General features: G+C 36.1%; 2 protein-coding genes across 4 annotated transcripts in view; one reads left to right on the forward strand and one right to left on the reverse strand.

The window, feature by feature from the left end:
* The window catches only part of LOC117167033 (zinc finger CCCH domain-containing protein 7), a 70911-nt gene extending 61340 nt beyond the window's left edge, over window positions 1–9571 (forward strand). For 2 of the 3 annotated variants that reach the window (XM_033351591.1, XM_033351592.1), the window contains one exon: window positions 8571–9571. In XM_033351591.1, the coding sequence (XP_033207482.1) occupies window positions 8571–8987 (417 nt within the window). In that variant the 3' untranslated portion in view covers window positions 8988–9571. The remainder of the gene's footprint in view (window positions 1–8570) is intronic. The other variant, XM_033351593.1, reaches the window with a different exon arrangement.
* Window positions 9572–14607: 5036 nt separating this feature from the next.
* LOC117167940 (tax1-binding protein 3 homolog) overlaps window positions 14608–19384 on the reverse strand; it is a 212299-nt gene continuing 207522 nt past the window's right edge. Inside the window, exon 3 of the mRNA XM_033353196.1 lies at window positions 14608–14646. Coding sequence (XP_033209087.1) covers window positions 14623–14646 — 24 coding nt within the window. The 3' untranslated portion in view covers window positions 14608–14622. The remainder of the gene's footprint in view (window positions 14647–19384) is intronic.

The raw sequence follows: 19384 nt of genomic DNA on the forward strand, positions 1-19384 counted from the left end.
ATATATCTAGTCGGGAGTGATGCTGACTGAAAACAGATGATTTGGAGCGATTCGCGCGCCATATGTTGGTCATTCTAAGGACTTATTGAACTACCCTCGTATGTAGTCAATCACACACTGAATTCGGGACGCGTACTTTCTTGCCCAGCCTATCTTTATGACGAGTTGATGCATTCGTCTTTTGATATTATGATCCACCGTTGCTTTTGTTTTACGGTTCGCCTCGGCCAAATCTCGCTGCACTATACACACAATAATTGATAGCCCAGAGATCGGATTCTTCGGAAAAATCTCCACGAAGCTTGTCATCCATTTCAGCCAGATCTTTAGGCTTGAGAGAAACCTTGATGTTGATGTTTCTCCGTGTCATAAAGCATGGCTCTTCCTCTATCTGATGCTTGCCCAACGGTTGGTCTTAGTGCCCCCTCTCGTTCTCTGTTGCCGGCTTGTTCTGGCTGTGGTATAGTAGGCGCTCCGCTTACATAGCCCCTTTTTGGAGTAGTTCGGATGGTTTCGCAGACGTTGGTGCGAAAAATGCTATAGCTCTGGGTCTTTCTCGCACCACAGAGCATGCAGTCGTGCCATGTAACCGTCGCGTTCAGGGGCCATAATCTCATAGTAGCACTCTAGCAAGTCGTGATTTTGTTGCTCTGTCCACCTAAAAGCCCCGATATTCCGCAGATACATCGCATTGACTCTTATCTTCATTGGCTCCCGCAGCTCTGAAGTGGTCGTCATTGTTGGCCGACCCATTGTCGGGGAGCCCTGCGCGTTCTATTTTTTTGAACCCCCCTTACTACAACTATGTTTGGTGTTATCATTGTTGTTCCCACGAGAAGCTAGGGAAAAAGGTTCGTCCATCCTTGTAGCGCCCCATATGCAAGGATGAGGCTGCGTACTTTGAGGGGTCGCCCGGTATCTAAGAGTCACTGTTCTAGATACTTTACATAGGTACCATTCAGCTTTCGGCATGGTAGTCACATTTCCACTTGGGGTTTAATTACTTCGGGACCACCCCTGGACAAGTAATCAAAACCGAACCGAATATACATATATCTGTTTGTAATGAGTTCCTTACTCATCCAGCCTAGATATTTTATAACTCAAAGACTACAATCTCTATTGATTTTTGGAAAAGGAATTTTATTTTTTTTATACAGCTATATAAGTGCGGACACCGCGCGCTCGCCTGTGTGCGTGTATGTATGTGTGTATCAAGTGATAACAAGAACTTTCTTCATAGAATGGAATTTCGCTAAGTTTTAGTAGAATAAATACCCTATTATTTTTGAAACATTTCCTGCGAATTCAAAACTCCAGTATTTGTATTATAGTTTGTAATGCAATTTAGGCTCCTATAATTTTCAAAACAATAAATTTTAAAAGATATTGTTGTAACTTTTTTTTTAATATTCCATATCTTTGGTTCTAATTAACTGATTTTACTTTTGAAGCTCCGAAATTGTTCGTATTGGCATTCACTTTTAAATAAAAAAATGTGCCACACATCTGATTCACAAGTCCTGGCAGTTTCCTCTTGTGGCCGCCTGTGGTTAATGATAAAATAAATAAAACGTAAGGTTCTAGGCGACGAAGCGTCCATAATTATGTGACATCGCACCACGTCCACTGCGATTCACTGTTGTTTCCAACCGAGAGAGTGCGTTCTGGCTGGAACAAGTGGTACCCATCACGTTTGCGTCTGCATTCCCAATCAGAACGCTAAACTTATATTTATCGGTGGGTATTTAAAACATGCTGTAGCTATGTTAGCTGTGTTAAGTCTATAGCTATGATAGATATGTTAAGTCTAATTCTCAACCATTTTCAACCCCAAAGCATTGGGTAGCCCGGTCGATTTGTAATCCTGCAAAAATAGCGTGTTATTTAAATGAATGACTGAACTGAGGCGGCGATGAGAACCTTAATGTTCTTTTAGAAAGAGCCTACATGGACAATTTGGTTGTGGTTCTACAGTGGTTGTGGTTCTACAGTGGTTGTGGTTCTACAGTGGTTCTACAGTGTGATTTATCAGTGCGTCGAATTCTTGTTTAACTAAATCTTGTTGAGCACCACATGATTGATTTTCAAGATACTTTCGAGGTACGCATTGGTCAAAAACACTATTGACTGTTCATTTCATGGTGACATACTACCGACGACCTGAAAGTGAATGAAAACCCGCTAGTTACATTATAACATCTGATATAAAAGAACACACAATAATATCTGTGCATTTCTGTCAAAGAAAGCTTATATCTTTTTTACGAGAAAAAGTAGGAATTAATGTGAACTTTTGTTACATACAATTCAGATGGTTTAGGGACAGAGTACAAAAATTGTAAGAACTTTGCCAACTTAACACTCCACGGGCAAGATTTCAAATGTAGAGCGGAATGAAGCTCCCATGCAACTGTACATGATAAAGGTCCTTGTGACGGCATTGGGACCATTCTCAAAAGAGTGGCTGCTAAAACAAACCTTCAGAGTACGTACGACAATCAGATCACAAATGCTAGAGAAATGTGAGACTTGGCTAAAGGACATTTCAAAGACCTTCATGTCGAATTTTGCACAAAGAAGAAGAACCACTTTTTACCAAAAGATTGACCTATTGTATTACAATGGAGGGTACACACCAAATACACGCTGTCATTTTCATTTCGAAGACATACTAACAGACATACTGACTTTATATGTCGCTCTTACTTATTCGGTTGTTTGAAACTATGTTTACCCAATGAAAAATTATTTCTGGAAAAGGTGTTCACCTTCACTTATGATTTTCATAAATCAATGTGTTTAATTAAAGCATTGAGGTTTCTGAAGAGTCACAGAACTGCGCTACGCCATCCAGTAACCACGTGGCTTCTTCGTCTAGAACCCTACCTTTTATTTATTTCCTCATCAATCACTGGCGGTCCCAAGATAAAACTTTCAAGACTTGTGATGCATGTTTACGGCTTCTTATGAAAAAAACTAAAGGACACGTATCTTCAAAAAGCCAATTTTAGTTCTTTCCGTTAAAGGTACATATCAATATGAACAATTTGAGAGATTAGAAAGTCAAATCGGTTGATTAGAACCGAAGATATGGAAGATTCAAAAAGAAGTTACAACTAATTCCGAACTACCATATCTCCGTCATTTTTTCAAATTTTTAAAAATCACGTGATGGAGTTTTTCTGCACTAATATATAACCGTATACGCCAAGTTGTAGCCAAATCCCATTCCATTAAGAAAATGTTCACTACCGCAAGGACCCAAATCTTGTGATCTGGATAATTAGGAGAATATGAAGCAGATTGAGGTTAACTATATATTATTTATGTGCATAAGGTACATGACGTAATCATTTTATTGAATAAATTACGTATATTGTTTATGAAATGTATCAATTTTGTTGATCAGAGGTATCTTTATTAGGACGGGAGGGGGTTGGCCTTAGACTTAGACCAGGATGCATTCATATTCTATCTTTGTCTCATTGATTGATGTGCAACCCTTCACGATGTATTAATATGAAACAAGGATGAGACATCCAGCTCAACCACCATACTTCTTAAAATTATCTGGTAGGCGGATACCCGCCCAGCAACGACAATTTTAAGTTTCCCGACTTCACGGGGTCTGCCGTAACACTTTATTGCACCGTCAAGAGTTGTAATCAGAGTAAATGGCTGTTCTGTTTTTGGATTTTTTTTAGCATCAATTTATCCTTCGGGAAAAATTATAGGAGTTGAAATATGCTCCTCGATTAGATTTACAAATTTTCTTTGACCAATTTTATATAAACTCAGTATTTTAGATTATAAGCAATTAAAATCCAGTTTAAGGCATGTAAATTATTTTTGAAATGTTTAAGGACCCGGTGGCACACTTTCCCCTTATCAGATAGGGCTGAAACTTTACCAAGCCCCGTTACTATTGACAATATTCCCCCTGACGCATATGCATACAGACTTGAAATTTGTTGGAATTTTCTGGAAGAAAACTATTAGTCCTACAAGAAAACGACAAGTATCGCTGCTTTCTTCTCAGCAGTAACTGGAGTAATTTTTTAAATTCACAACAAAAAAAAGTAACTTCAAACAAGATAAACTAACACTTTCTGAATGTAGTTAATATCATTAACTAACTTCCAATGAGCAATCAATAGTTAATAATTAATAAAGTAACTATTGTTTTTATCTCCTCCATTCTGGCCCTGCTTTGGTTCTCGAATCCGTGGAATTTATTTAAATAAACATAAAAGACCTATCAAAAAAATCAAATGTGCCGTTAAATTTCTTTTATCAGTATCTCTAAGTGTTTTTAGTTAAGGGTGTTGGTTAAATCTGACTTTGAATTACTTTTTTTATAGGTACGGCACTGGCTCAATATATATTTTTCAGAAGGATTTGCGAACGAAAGAAAGAAAACTTGTCAAATATGGCTGATCACAAATACAGTTACAAGACACACACAGGGCATGTCAATTTTGTCTGCAATGTTCTCTATTTCGCAACGTATTTCACACAATTTAGGGTCACCATTATCAAGACGTGGCCCTTTGAAAAACTGTTATTTCTCGAGAATTCTTCTATATGGCAGAATTTTGAGTTAAAAAATAAATTTGCAAACGATTCAAACCGTTCAAATGTTGTCGTCTGCTACCCGCTGATTCCTATCTTTCGCAAAATTAATATTTCTCTAGAAATTAACCATTTCCTCAACCAATTTTTTTATTTTTCAACATTTTATTGATCCGAGGATCTCGCAAAACCCCGGATATTCGACAAGTTTTATTTCTTTCGTTCGCAAATCCTTCGGAAAAAATATATATTGAGCCAGTGCCGTACCTATAAAAAAAGAGATTCAAAGTCGGATTTAACCAACAGCCCTAAGAAATGTTTTTGAAAGAATCTGTACTATCATAGGAAATGCTAACAATCGATCAGTGAAGTTCTCTTTCACCGGCCGTGAAAGTAGAAAATCAACACTATCGATCTAAGTTAACTCTTCAAATAACAGAAATTCTTAACGCTTCTTCAGATTAGATGAAGCTATTAATTAATTTTTTAAATTAAAATATTTGTCTGAAAAAGATGTTCGCCTTCCGATCCGCTGGGAATTGAACCGAGATCTTCTGATTGCCGGTAGGGCGCTCTTACCATTAAGCCACTAATGAAATCGAAAGAGGAATCTTTTTTTTAGAAATATGCCCTGTTTTCAGCAAGGAGTCGCGTATTATATATGTCAACTTTACAAGGAATCTGTACTATCATTGGAGCGAAAGAAGATCTTTTTTCAGAAAAATATTTTAATTTAAAAATTTTTTTTCACAATTACATTGCTCATAATATTTTCCATTTTTGTTTAACAATAATGTAAAATAATTCAGGATTAAATGAAGGGTAGAATAGCAATACGAATCAACCTAAATTTGTACGAAAATGAGAATATTAGGTAGCAAATTCTAAATAATTCAAAAACGCATCCTCATCAAAGGAATTTTCTATAATTGGTTTTTAAATTATACCAAAAAAAAACTCGTCAAACCCCTCCAAAAAATCTATTTATTGTACCGGAAAGAAAATTACGGGTTTTTACTGTTTTTGCTATCTTTTGCAAAATATTCATCTGAAATAATAAGGTTCCACCTTCAAGTTCGTCAGATTCGCGCCCTACGTTCTTTAAAAAAAATGGCCAAAAGCGCTACTTTTCTCAGAAACTTCTCCCTTCCATTCTTCTTAGTTTCTTCAGTCCGCTGCTTTGACCTACAATTTAAAGCACCAGTCATTCCGTGTTTGATTTCTATTAACAAAATTGAATAAAAAAAGGTTAATGCGAACGCTTCAGGGCTTGAATACTATGAATGATTTTTAAAGTTTCGTGAACCAATGCAAGAGATATCAGGAGCAACAGTTTGATATCGATAAAGCTTACACTGGGTGCTGCGGAAATGCAAAGACAGCTAACACTGAGGGTCACTGCTATTGTTATCTATTTTGATTATTAAACAAAATATAAGTATTTTATCGAAAAACCGGCTTTGCTTGCTTCGTGATATGTTTATTTATATGAGATGTGCAAAACAGTCGACAAAAATACTCGTATTTAACCGTGCGGCCTCGAAATTCAGAACGGATCGCTATTCTCGTAAGGGGCCTTAATGGTAGTAACTTCTTTGAATATAGTGTTAGTTTATATTTTTGAACGTTAAACATTAAAAACGTTATGTTCTGAAAGTATTTTCGGACTTATAGTTTTATTTGTAATAATTACACAATGTTTTAGATATTACTTTACAAGTATTTATTATAGATATATTATAGATATATTTTATAATATTTTAAATATATTAGTCGCTTAAAAAAGGGTAAGATGGTTATCGGTAAAGCAGGGCCCATTATCACAATTCAAAATATATCAAATACAGCTTAAATTGCAATACATAATTCTATATTTGTACCAGCTCTAATGTACGGTAGTGAGACTTAGACCTATCAAGACAAGTATGTGAGTAAAATTAACGTGATTGTCATGAAATTCCTGCGCATAATATGCGGGAAAACGCTGATGGACGAAGTGAGTATCGAGATAATCTTCAAATAAGGGGATGCAAAAGAGGCCCTAGTTGAATTATAGGAAATAAATCAGTTAAATTAGTTCGGGCATATTGAGAGAATGAAAGAAGCCATAGAAACTTGAAAGCTTGTTTGAAAAAATGCATGCATTGAAGGAAGCTAGACAAGTATGCCAATACAGAAAAGTATGGCTACAAATAGTTAATAAAAAGAATGTCAATGCAGTGAATAACGCCTGAAACATAAGACCTCGGAACACCTTAAGAAGAGTCATATATTTAGAGCATTATTTTGTATACAAGAGTCAATGAAAAAAAATTCATGAATATAAAGAAAATATTTTTTAACAAATTGCAGTTAACAAAGAGAAACAATCAAAATTGTTGTTAAAAATTAAAAAAATATACAACTATATTATCTTCAGGTCCAATGTAGATATTAAGGCTCTGTAACTGTGATATTTTTAAACATTTTTTTGGTTGGAAAGCAAGTGTCACATAGCAGGGGGCGCCTTTTTATGCCGACAGTTGATGCCTTTCTTTGACCCGTGCTCCTGAACTCTTACCCAGACATTGATGCCTCTACCGATCGGCATTAAAAAAGGCACCCCCGCTGGTTTCTAACACAATTTTTCACGAAAAAACATCTTTCCTGGAGATTGTAAATAATTACAGAGCCTTTGCGTTGCAGTTTGGAGTTCGAATCGCTTTAATATCATCGTTGAAATTGAAGACATTACAGTTCTACATTTCTGTAATTTTTAGCAATAATTTTCATTATTTCTCAAATTTGTTAACTGTAATTTGTTCAAATATGCTTTTTTCATATTCATGAATTTTTTCACACTTTTCTCATTGGCTTTTGTATAAAAAATAATGCTCTAAAGTTAACTCTTCTTAAATGTGCCCGAAATTCCTTACTTTTTATACATTTTGCAGTCTGCAAAGTACAATAGAAGTCCGATAACTTGCCGTCCGATAAGTGTACACTCCCCTTAAAACGTCATCATGCGTACGGCACGCACACTAATTGTGGTTCTCCCACTACGTGTGCTATTTTGCTCATGATTTGCGCCTACGACTTACGCATGCACGTACCTAATATCGCGCTAATAGAGGGTCATCCGATAAGTCCGCAATTCCTGGAATTTTCGGCCCCTACAGACCCGAAGTTGGAAAATTATCGGACTTGTACTGTACCAAGATTTTTCTAGATTAACTTTTTTAAGCTTATTCACATCTATATCTCTTTCTTCATTTTACTCCCTTCCTCACCGAGTAAATTATGTTACCCAAACAGGGAAAAGGCTTAATGGTATGATTATTAAAGAATCTTAAAAGATCTTTCCCGCTTAACCAAGCGGACGCTCTCAGGACCGCAGTCTCGAGCGCCGGGAGCTTTGTGAGAGTCCACTGTAACTAATTATAAACTGGGAAAAAGCTGCGTATGTTATTTTTCCAGAGGCTTCCATTGTTTAAAAAAGAATTTGGTTGCAAAACTCAAAAAACACTTCGAGAAAGTGCTGGGAGAAATTCAAAAATAACCTTGATTTTAAGGCTTTCGTAGGCTATATATAAAATCCATCTAACGATAGTCGGATGCCCGTCCGTTCGTCGTTTACCACTCCTATCCCCTAAACTTTATTCGATAGTTCTGATTCAAAAAGCAGTAAATTGTCGTGGCTACCAATAAGAACATAAAACATCATCTGCTCAAAATAAAAATGCAACTTACGATTAGCCTTAGTATTAACGGGATTCACTATAATGCCGCCCTCTTTTTTGGAGTGATTTTTTATAGGAATATTCGTTTGTAAAAAGTAAATTCATCAGCTTACAAATTTATGCATAGCTATCTTCAGGGTCGTGACTATTTTTCTGTTAGTTTTCATCTAAACGATTGAATAATCTCCAAAAGGTTCACGTGACATTGTTTTTATTATTGCATTATACTTATATTATATTGGTAATCTTAAATTAATAACTGATTTTTTTTCACAGTGTAAACAACGTCATATATATATATGCCCTGAATTTGAAAAGGCAGGCAATTGCAGTAAGAGTAAGCATTGTCCTTATCCCCACAAATCCAAGACATCGAAGATTTCTTCTACGCTGCAAAAACGGAGTGATATGCCACCATTTAAAGTCCAAGAGTCCACGGTTGTTACTGTTGAATGTAGAAAACGGTATTACGATAACTGTAGTGATGATCTTGGGAAAAAAAGAGAACATTTATTTCAAAAATTGGAAATAGTAAAGTTTGTACGAGCGGGCCAATCAGAAGAATCAATTAATGATAAAGAAATAAGTGACAGTGAAAATGGTTTAGAACATAACAAAGAACGAGACCTCGTATTAAAAGGACCAAAAAGACCACCCATCGGACCTTTACCTTCTTATATTCCAATTAATTAAAGTTCAATTTATATTTTTTAGCTACTTTGGTTTGTTGTGTCTTTCTTCAAAACCATCAGTAAATGTTATAAAAATGTACTCTTATTCATATCATCAGTTACTTATCAAATGTGTGTATAAAAGTAAATAAATAAGGTTTTTACTCTAATGATTAGTAAATGAATAACGACAAATTATGTTTATAAATAGGAATTCCCACGCTTCTCACAGTGGGAGAAAATCGAAAAACTACGACAAAATATGCGGTATTAGTAACCTTTTTACTTGATATAACTTCAGTCTCAAATCCACCTTATATTCTTTTATTCCAGCTCTTCGAGATGTTGATATGGCTAAGATTATGCGAACGAGCGAGCTTCTAGGGCTTCAGTTAAAGTTCTGAGTTAATGATATTACTTTCTGATCGGTGGCGAGAATGAAAATATTACCGAGAATATAATCAATACAAAGTTTTAATATATTAACAGAAACACTTTTTATATATTATAAGAAGAACTTCGGGATGTAAAAATTATTAATTTAACGTTTGTGTCTGATACCGTAACGTCATTATTGTACATTGTTGAATAAATAGTCTGCAAGAAGTCGATGAAGTCATTTGGCTTAGAAAAGTATTGTTGAGATTTAAGACAGAATGGATCGTAAGAAAAGTTTTATTTTATTTGATAAGTCTTGAAGCTAAAAACTCCTTTGATACCTCCCAGATTGTCACTAAACTGAGTAATATTATTGATAACTATCTCAAAAATATTGCTAATGATCACAACTCGAGCGACCAAAATCAGATGCTTCAGGCGAAATGGGTTTCTCACAAGATCGCACGCAGGCGCAGCGAATCCGTTAGAATGAACTGAAAAAAATATTGGAGGATCGACGTGCTCGTGGAGAGTAGCATCTGAAAACTGTGGATCATTTAGGGGCACCAAAGATTATTCTTTCAAAATGACGTACAACGAATTTAACATCTTAGCAAGCAATCAACAATACTCAATAAACGTATATATTCCAGGTATCGCTCACAGACATGTAGTTGACATACATGTGTTAAATGACATCTTTATATTATGAAAATGTTCCAGGCATCAACGCTAAATTTTGCTTGTTACTTACATATCCATACATTTTTTAATTATGATTCTTTAATCTTTTCGGAAACTTGGCTGAAATCTTGTTTCATTCTGCTGAATTTTTTAATTTAAATTTGTTTACGTCTAAAGAGATGACAGGCTGGATAGAATGGGTGGGGTGTACTTATAGCCGCAAAGTTGAGTATGTTTACTGGTTTAATAGATGTACGCTATATAATAAGTGCCATGTCTAAAATTAATATAGTGGCTTTTAAGGCTCTAGTGATATCTCTATTTAGCCTGTAGACAAATATCACTCTCCCCTGTTCTTGGGTTTTGAATCTCACTTGCCTCAATTATCTTCAAGGCATCTAATGCCCTTAAACCAAGCTACTAAACGCTATAGGTTGAAAGAAAATTATTCTTCTAGTGTAACTTATAGTCTTGCTATGGTTGATTGGTCAACTTTATATTTAAAACATAAAATTAATGTAGCTCTAGAAAAACTTTACACTATATCCATCCTGTTTACTAAGCAGCATATCCTCGACTTACAACTCAAAGAAAAATACAGAAACGAAGCATAAAACTACTCTCAATGAATATTATCTGATCACCTTTATAGAATATAGAGGAGCTGCCAAGTCCAATGATCGTATACTGTGCGCTTCTTATCAGTCTAATATTGAAAATAATATTATTGTAAACCTACCTTATACAATAGATTTTATGCTTTCACCTTACAAAATCTTGGTTGTGCAAGAATAATTTAAAATAGAACATCTAGAATTCCGGGAATAATGCAGTACGAAATCACTGAGCTCTCTACTCCCCAAGTCATTGTAAATTCCTTCGCACATTTATTTAATAGAGTTTACAAATCATTGGATCAGACATGCGTAATCCTACTAATCCGCGAATCTACTTTGGAGATAGCTTTCCAATATCCAAAGAACAGTTACGCATATGTCCAGTCTATAAAAAGGGAAACATAACAGAGGTTACAAATTACAGACCAATTGCCATTCTGACAAATTTTTCAAAAATCTTGCAGATGTGAGTGAGTGATCTTATCTGGCCTAATTTCACGCCGGTCTTATCCACTAATCAACATTGGATTTGTGTCACGATGGTCTACAACTTCGAACTGGCTTTCTTTAGTACAATGTATTGAAAATTGTTTGACAAAACATCGCCAAGCAGACGTCATATATACGGACATGTCCAAGGCCTTTGAATTTATAAGTCATACTCTTACCCTTGAAAGAGTAAAACATCTTAATGTTCCTGAAAAAATTCAAAAACTACTCAATTCTTACGTAGTTGGCCGAGACATCATAATACAATACAATTAACATTCATCAGCGCATTTCATCCGTATTTCAGGGATCCTGTTTAGATATAAACTTTGGAATAGTTTCGTTCACGGATTGTACCTGTTAGGATGGGAGCCCTACATCTCATCGAAATTCTACTAGCTACTTCCCTGTCATCTACTTGCTTCCAGGATTCTGCGCATTAAGACCTAGTGAGGCGCGAGCACTGATCGATATTGGAGGACGATATCCGTAAGCTTCGCCAAGAATTCTTCTCTTTGTGCGCGGTATCCTCCTGCTCGAAAGACCTGTTCCGACTGCCGATACTTGTCTTGGAGATTCTAAAGTTTCTTAGAGGCCTTCCCCAGGATTGATATTTCAACGCGGCGTTGCCTTTCTGAAGCTTACTTCATGTTATACTTCAATTCAGCCGGTAAGCATTTCGTTTTAATTTCTTAGCAAAGCCTCTAATGTCGCGGAATAAAGCTTGAAAATGACTCCATGCTTGAAGTTGTTCGTTAACGCAATTTTAAAATGTTAATATTGAAGCTAAATTGCACTGAAGTGAAAAATTCGGTTTGTTCTTCACATTTCATTGTGAGATTTATATTATTTAATTATCATGCGCTCCTTTTCTCGATTTTATATTGTTTGCTGACTTCCGAATCCTTCCGTTTTGTCAGCATTTGTTTAATTAATCCCACCTCTTGCCGAATCAAAATTCCAATATCGCAACAGTACTTTTGGCGCTCTTATTTTCGAAAGAACGTTTACCTAGAGGGATTTGATGTAATTCACCTTCCTATCTTACGGGTTTCTCGTTAGAAAGTATACATTTTATACAAGATTAAATATGAATTTTAATATAATTTTTTATCCGTGGAAAACAATAAAATTATGGTATGCTCATTTTCCCTTTTACCTTATATTAACGCTTGGCAGGCAGAGCCTTAAATAAATTTTATTCCAATTAAAAATTGTATTCGACGCATTACTGATCATACTATCGCCATTGATTCGAGTTTCATCGAATGATACGCTGCCTCGGCCTCCGAAGTTCTTCGACTGACAGCGTCGTCTTGCCACATGTCAGTATTGTGGCTTTGCAAAAGCATTCCACCAATTCCGTGAGAGTATGCGTCCATGTAAAACACCGTAATTATGACTGATGGACTAAAAATCATCAAAATTGTTTGACCGGTTAACCTTTTATTAAGCTGAACTAAACATTTTTTATTGCCTAAATTTATAGTTTGAAACCTGTACAATAAGATGCAGTTAGTGATTTTGGTCAATACTAAAAATGGCGTCCCGCTAGCCTTTGAGCGTGACTCGTTTCTGCTTCGCTTGGAGTCATGATCAGACCACGGTGTGCCCACTCTCATATATTTCGAGGGGGTATTTAAATATTGTGGCAATGCAACATCAGCCACTCCAAGGAAACGTAGGAAGAACTATTGTCTACAGCAACGATCTCGCCTATGGGAGTGGTCACACCGTGGATCCAACAAACCAAGGCCCCACCAATGCGAAGCTCAAATACGTTCGGCTTAAGGCTCCCGACACACTGCGTTTTCAACGTACCAGTTTTTTGGGTCGCGGCAAAACAGGATAGGTCTTTACCGGGACACACTGTCCGATGAAAACGGATGACTTTATGGAAGGGTAGTAAACTTTTGTCATAAGAATGCTCTCTCGTCGCTTTAAATCCGGTTCAAACTAGATTTTAATAGCATTGCATTGAGGACAGTTTACCCCCGAGCCCGGCCCTTAATGCAGCGATGAGTGTAAACAAAATCGTATAGAGTTGCTCATAAAAAGTTGTTCGTATCTCACCTTTTGCACTACGCGCAGACGTATCGAGATCCATCCAATTTTCAAACATTTCATAGCCAACATCATGTCTTACTCTTTCTCAATAATTTTGGTCTGCATACTCCTTGCATCTTAATTCAGAGTGCATATTTTTCAATTATCAATTCGATAAATTTATCGATATCGAACATTTTGCCGTCCGCTCTGCCGCGCAGTATGTCGCGTTTTATTAGAAACTGCGTGTTGACTGTCTCACCCTGCCTTCCGGTCATCCCGTCTCTTTGCAGAATGCTGCGACAGGAACCGTGCGATACGGTAAAACGGGACGAGTGTGTCTAAGAGTTTCACTAAATACCTCGACCATACTCACTACATTGGCACGAACGGAACGCAAAGCCAACTACACACGTTTTTACGATACTTATGTTCAATGGATGAACCTAAGACCGACTAAAAATTTTCAAAATAAACATGTTTTTTTCTGGGTCAAAGTTTGGAATTTTTCCGAAAAAAATAACTTTTTATTCTAAGGCCTCCCTTTTAGCCAATTATAATTATTTTTTCAATATTATTGGTTCATCCAGTGACCATATGTATATAGCAATTATTTTTTTTGCGCAGACTGTTTCGGATAATCCTACGAGTTGCTGGAGTGTACACCGAATCCGGCCTCCCTTCCGGACAGCTTCACAGCGACTGTGTATATCTTCGCCATTTTTCATTTTTTTTAGACCACAAAAACCGTTGCGTAAACTATAATTACATAATAAAAAGTACCTATGACCCTGAAAGGACATATACAATCCTCACCCTCCAAGAAAAATCGCGAAAATCGACTAAGATTTGGTGTTCTATAGGGAGTGTCCCCTTCAAGTAAGTCCAAAATTAACTCTCTAAAATTGCCCTGTTTACTACTCCGTAACGAACGTGGTCTTGACTTTGGCATCTTTTGATAGCGATATTTGCAAAAACCCAATCGCTAGATCTAGAGTAATGTAAAATGACGACACGTTTATATTCGTTTACAATTTCGTGAAGCTCCTCCCTATCCTTCGCGCTCATTTTATATGGGTTTGTCGTGACCTTTTTACTTCCGGGATTCAATTCTATATCCATTATCACACATAAGACATTTCTTAGCCTTATACCCGATTTTATCACAACTGAAACATATGACCTTTTTCGATGGTTCGCTACATGACTTACTATTATGGCCAAATTAATCTCTAAAATTAAGCTCTTAATCGTGGCGCCACTCTTGATATATATAGACTCTTGCCGTGGAAATTGTTGCCGCTGAATCTCTCGAACGGATTGCCAAACATCGATGCTCTCCGTTAGCCGAGGGTCTCATTTGCCCTATCTTTTGTCGCTGCACTCGAACCACGTCGCTGTCCAAACATCTTCCGTCTTTCCAAGTCATCTTTCTCGTACTCTTCAATTGAGCGCCAATTCTTGATCCTTGTCATAAAAAGGGTCAGTAAATAGTAGGCAGCCGGGTGGACCAAAGGAACGGAAAGGATACGTTACAGCGTACCATTATAGTATCTACATAGTATCCCTTCCGTATAATGTAACACAAACTCAACGACAAAAAGTAGTAAGATAAAACTTTAATTTATTGCAATTAGCATTCTACGTTTAATTTTCCGTGGGAAGTTCGCGGAATAATTGCATAGTTTTTTTTGTAGGGTTAAAAAAAAAGTACGAGTACAGTGCCAGTCTTTAACATAGGCTGAATGCGACTTCAAATTGCGAGATCGTGAAAATTCTATTGCCTACAGTAACAGCTATGTTAAATGGAACCTTCTAGCTAAAATATTAAAGATAAAATGCTAATTGATGATTACGCTACTAGTCAATTTGAAGTAGAAAAAAATAAGTGACGTGAAGTGTTGAAAGTCATTTTTGGCGCTATTTTATTTTGTGCATCGAATAATCCTGCACTTGAAGGTTCAAACGAACAAATTGGAAATCCTCAAGCAGGTATTTTCTTAAATTTAAAATTGAATTTGCTAGTCATTATAATCAAATTTGAAAAAAATAATATCAATAGTCGCATGAAAGGTTCCGTATCTAATTTTTAGCCGAGCATTCAAAATGACATAATTGAATTATTAGGAAATGAGGTTTCAAGTGATTATTGATTAATTAAAATGTGCTAAATATTTTTCTATTTTATTCGATTGCACACCGGATGTCTCAAGAAAAGAACAAATGTCTAAAATTATTCGCTACGTTCATGTAGATGAAAACAAAAAAGTAACTGTCGAGAAGAATTTTATCGGTTTTATAGAATATCACGAAAAACCGGATTAGGTCTGGTAACAGAAATTTTGCAAAAAATAGAAAAAGATTGCTTAAATATTGAGGATGTTAGAAGTCAAGGATATGAATCTTGTGTGCCCGGTGTTATTGTTGTCCGATCTACAGCACGTGTATGTGAAATGCATTTTCCCGATGAGAATATTATTAGAGAGTGCGACAAATATGGCCAAGAAATGCGAATTATATATCGTGCTCCTTTGAAACATTCGCGTTTAAGAAATGGTGCCAAACCGACATGTTCAAAACATTGATTTTGTCAAACTCAAATTTAAAATTAAACCACCACTATTCTACTACTACGCCCCTAGTGGCCATTTTGTTCATTACCTTGAAGCCTTAAAAAGGGAACACCCCCCTTCACGAGAATCTTCGGACCTGTGTATACGACAATGATAATGGGTCAAAAATGCTGGGAAAATATCGAGGAGTGCAAAGTCGAATTTTTAAATTAAACAAATATGCTACGTAGATTCCTTATGAGACTCACAGCTTAAATTTGTTCGGAAATAATGCGGCCTCTGCTACCGTAGGGATGATAGCATTTGTTGGTATTATAAAAATAAAAAAATTTGTTGAGGAAATGATTATTTTCCCGACAAATATGAATTTTGCGAAACATAGAAATCAGCGAGTAGCAGACGGCAGCATTTGAACGGTTAGAATTGTTTGCTATTTGATTTTTTTACTCACAATTCTGACATAATAGAAGAATTCTAGAGACCTAACGATTTTCCAAAGGGCCATGTCTTGATGATGGTGTCCCCCAATTTTGCGAAATACGTTGAGAAATGGAGCAAGAAGCAGAGAAAATTGACATGGCCTGTCTGTGTTTTTGTAACTGCATTTGTAAGTAGCCAACAGGCCAGCTGTTACCTTCACTCTATACGCGGTATCGGCGATATCGGGGCGCCCTTCGTTATCGACGATGGGTCCAGACTACAATTCTCAAAGGGGAAAATCTCGTCTAAGACATTGACTTTCTGATGAGACTATCATCAATCGAATAATAATATAAATAATAATAATAATAATAATATGTGTCTCATTAAAAATAATGAGACACATGTCCCGGATTTTTTGGCCCCTTGTAAGAACTATGAGTGTTTGTAAATCACATTAGCCAAGGGTTCAGAACCTCTACCGGTTCGCGTGCATGGACTCCCATTAAGCTCCGCCGGTCCAGTGGAAAAGAGCCTGAGCCTGAGAGCGGGTGATAATCGTCATAGATTATCACGTATCTGGGTGATGTACTGTCCATTGCAGCGACAGAAGAAATGAGAATCAGCCAAAGATTAGGCAGTTTTCAATGGGGAAATAAAAACAAAAAATGTGAATACAATTTCCTACAAAATATTGAAATGGACTTTTTTGCAGATAAACTGTGCAAACGCACAAATTTTATAGATAAACCGGTTTATGATTGCATGTAAATTTTTTAATCGACCCAGTTTGAAATTATAACTGGAATATAAATTACAAAGGACCACGCACTAAATGTATGGGAAAATGGCTTTCGGTGGATTTAGCTGAAACTTTGTAATTTTTAAGGTTATAAGTGCCGGATGAAATATCCGTAAAAAATTATTTTTTTAAATGGACAGTTTTAGCGCTATGCGGCGCTAAGCGCTCAAGATCAGTGAATAAAACGAATTACAACAGATTTTGTTACAAAAGCGATGTCAACATAGAAATCACGGTTCAGATCGTGGTCTGTCATATTTTCGCCTACACCGTTGACTCATATAGCGCGCTTCTCAAAACGATCAAACGCTAAGCGCCCAAGATTTTAACTTGATTAATTAATCACTTCTTTGAAGGCAGAAATGGTACCCAAAGTAACATTAGTAACTAGTGCGTACATTCCGATAATTACATTGTACTGTTCTCAAGAGTGCCGAACGCTAAGCGCTCATGATCAGTGAATAGAACGAATTATAATAAATTCAGTTACAAAAGTTATGTCAATATAGAAATCACGGTTCAGGTCGTGGTCTGTCATATTTTCGCCTACACCATTGACTCATACAGCGCACTTCTCAAAATGATCAAATGCCAAGCGCCCAAGGTTTTAACTTGACCAATTAATCACAAGTGGTCAGTAACATGTTACTGACCACTTCTTGATGCGTGTTTCGTATACAGACATCGCATGTGTCGCTAAAGCTACTAAGATTGGTTCTATTCGCTGATCATGGGCGCTTAGCGTTCGACACTCTGGCGAAGGGTGAACTGTTATTATCGATGTGCGTACTAGTTACTAATGCTACTTGAGTCAACAGTGCAGGCGAAAATATGACAGACCACGATCTGAACCATGATTTCTATGCTGACATCGCTTTTGTAACAAAATCTGTTGTAATTCGTTTTATTCACTTATCTTGAGCGCTTAGCGCCGCATAGCGCTAAAACTGTCCATTTAAAAAAAAAAATTTACGGATATTTCATCCAGCACTTATAACCTTAAAAATTACAAAGTTTCAGCTAAATCCACCGAAAGCCATTTTCCCATACATTTAGTGCGGGGTTCTTTATCAAGTTACCCAGGAATAAATTGCAAAATTACAAATTTAGAATTCACAAAATTTGGAAAGTAGGCCCTCTGCAAATTTATTTACAAGTCGGAGGTTTATCAAGTCACCCAACAACTTTTCTGGATTTTGCAGAAATTTCCACATAGACAATTATTATAAATTTATCAAGTTACCCGGCAATAAATTTCAAAACTATGAAATTTTGACATTAGGCCGTCTGAAAATTTATTGATAAATTCCAAGATTATCAAGTTGCCTAATAACTTTTCCGGATATTATATAATTTTCCACATTGATTATTATTCCGCAATTACAAAACTGGCGAATCTTGACTTTTCCTTATGAATTTTAGATTTATCAAGTTACCCAGCAATAAATTTAAAAACTATTAAATTTCAAAATTAGGCTTTCTGAAAATTGATTTATTAATTGCAAGCTTATCAACTTGTCCGACTATAAATTTGGGCATTACACAATTTTCCAGATTTACAATTTTAAATAAAAACTTAAGTAACTTGATAAATTTATCATTTATAATCCAGTTATAATTTCAAACTGGGTAAATTTACAAATTTACATACAATGGTTTATCTATAAAATTTGTGCACTTGCAGATTTTATCTGCAAAAAAAGTCCATTTGAATATTTTGTAGAAAATTGTATTCACATTTTTTGTATTTATTTCCCAATTGAAAACTGCCTACTATTTGGCTGATTCTCATTTCTTCTGTCGCTGCAGTGAACAGTGCATCACTCTCCTACGTGATAATCTATGACGATTATCACCCGCAAATATTTAAATAAAAAAATTACGATTATACAAATAAATTATTCGAAAAGTGTCAGAATGAAACTTATTTCCCAGTAACATTTATCAAACAGAAATTTTTTCACTGGGGAAGCATTAAAAATTATTATTTTACATGTTTACAATACGAAAAAAAAAGTTGAGAAAAAGATTCGAACTCACGGCAGCGTGGTTACCAGCCAGGCTCTTTTCCACTGGAGCAGCGGAGCTTGATGAGAATCCATACGCGCGAACCGGTAGAGGTTCTGCACCCTTGGCTAATGTGATTTACAAACGCTTAAAGTTCTTACAAGGGACCAAAAAATCCGGGACACGTGTCTCATTATTTTTGAAGTAATGTCGATTAATGATAGTCTCATCAAAAAGTCTATTTCCCAGAAAAGGTTTTCCCCTTTGAGAATTGTAGTCTTGACCTGGTGGCTGCTTACAAATACAGTCTGTCAAGTTAAAGCGTGGGTGGCTTTACTCGCAGTCGGTAAGGTGTATCGACATGATTTTGGTGTCAAAATATTAAGAAGGGCTCCCTCTTTCA

This window comes from Belonocnema kinseyi, chromosome 2 (genome assembly GCF_010883055.1).
Source record: "Belonocnema kinseyi isolate 2016_QV_RU_SX_M_011 chromosome 2, B_treatae_v1, whole genome shotgun sequence".
NCBI classification, from domain to species: Eukaryota; Metazoa; Arthropoda; class Insecta; order Hymenoptera; family Cynipidae; genus Belonocnema; species Belonocnema kinseyi.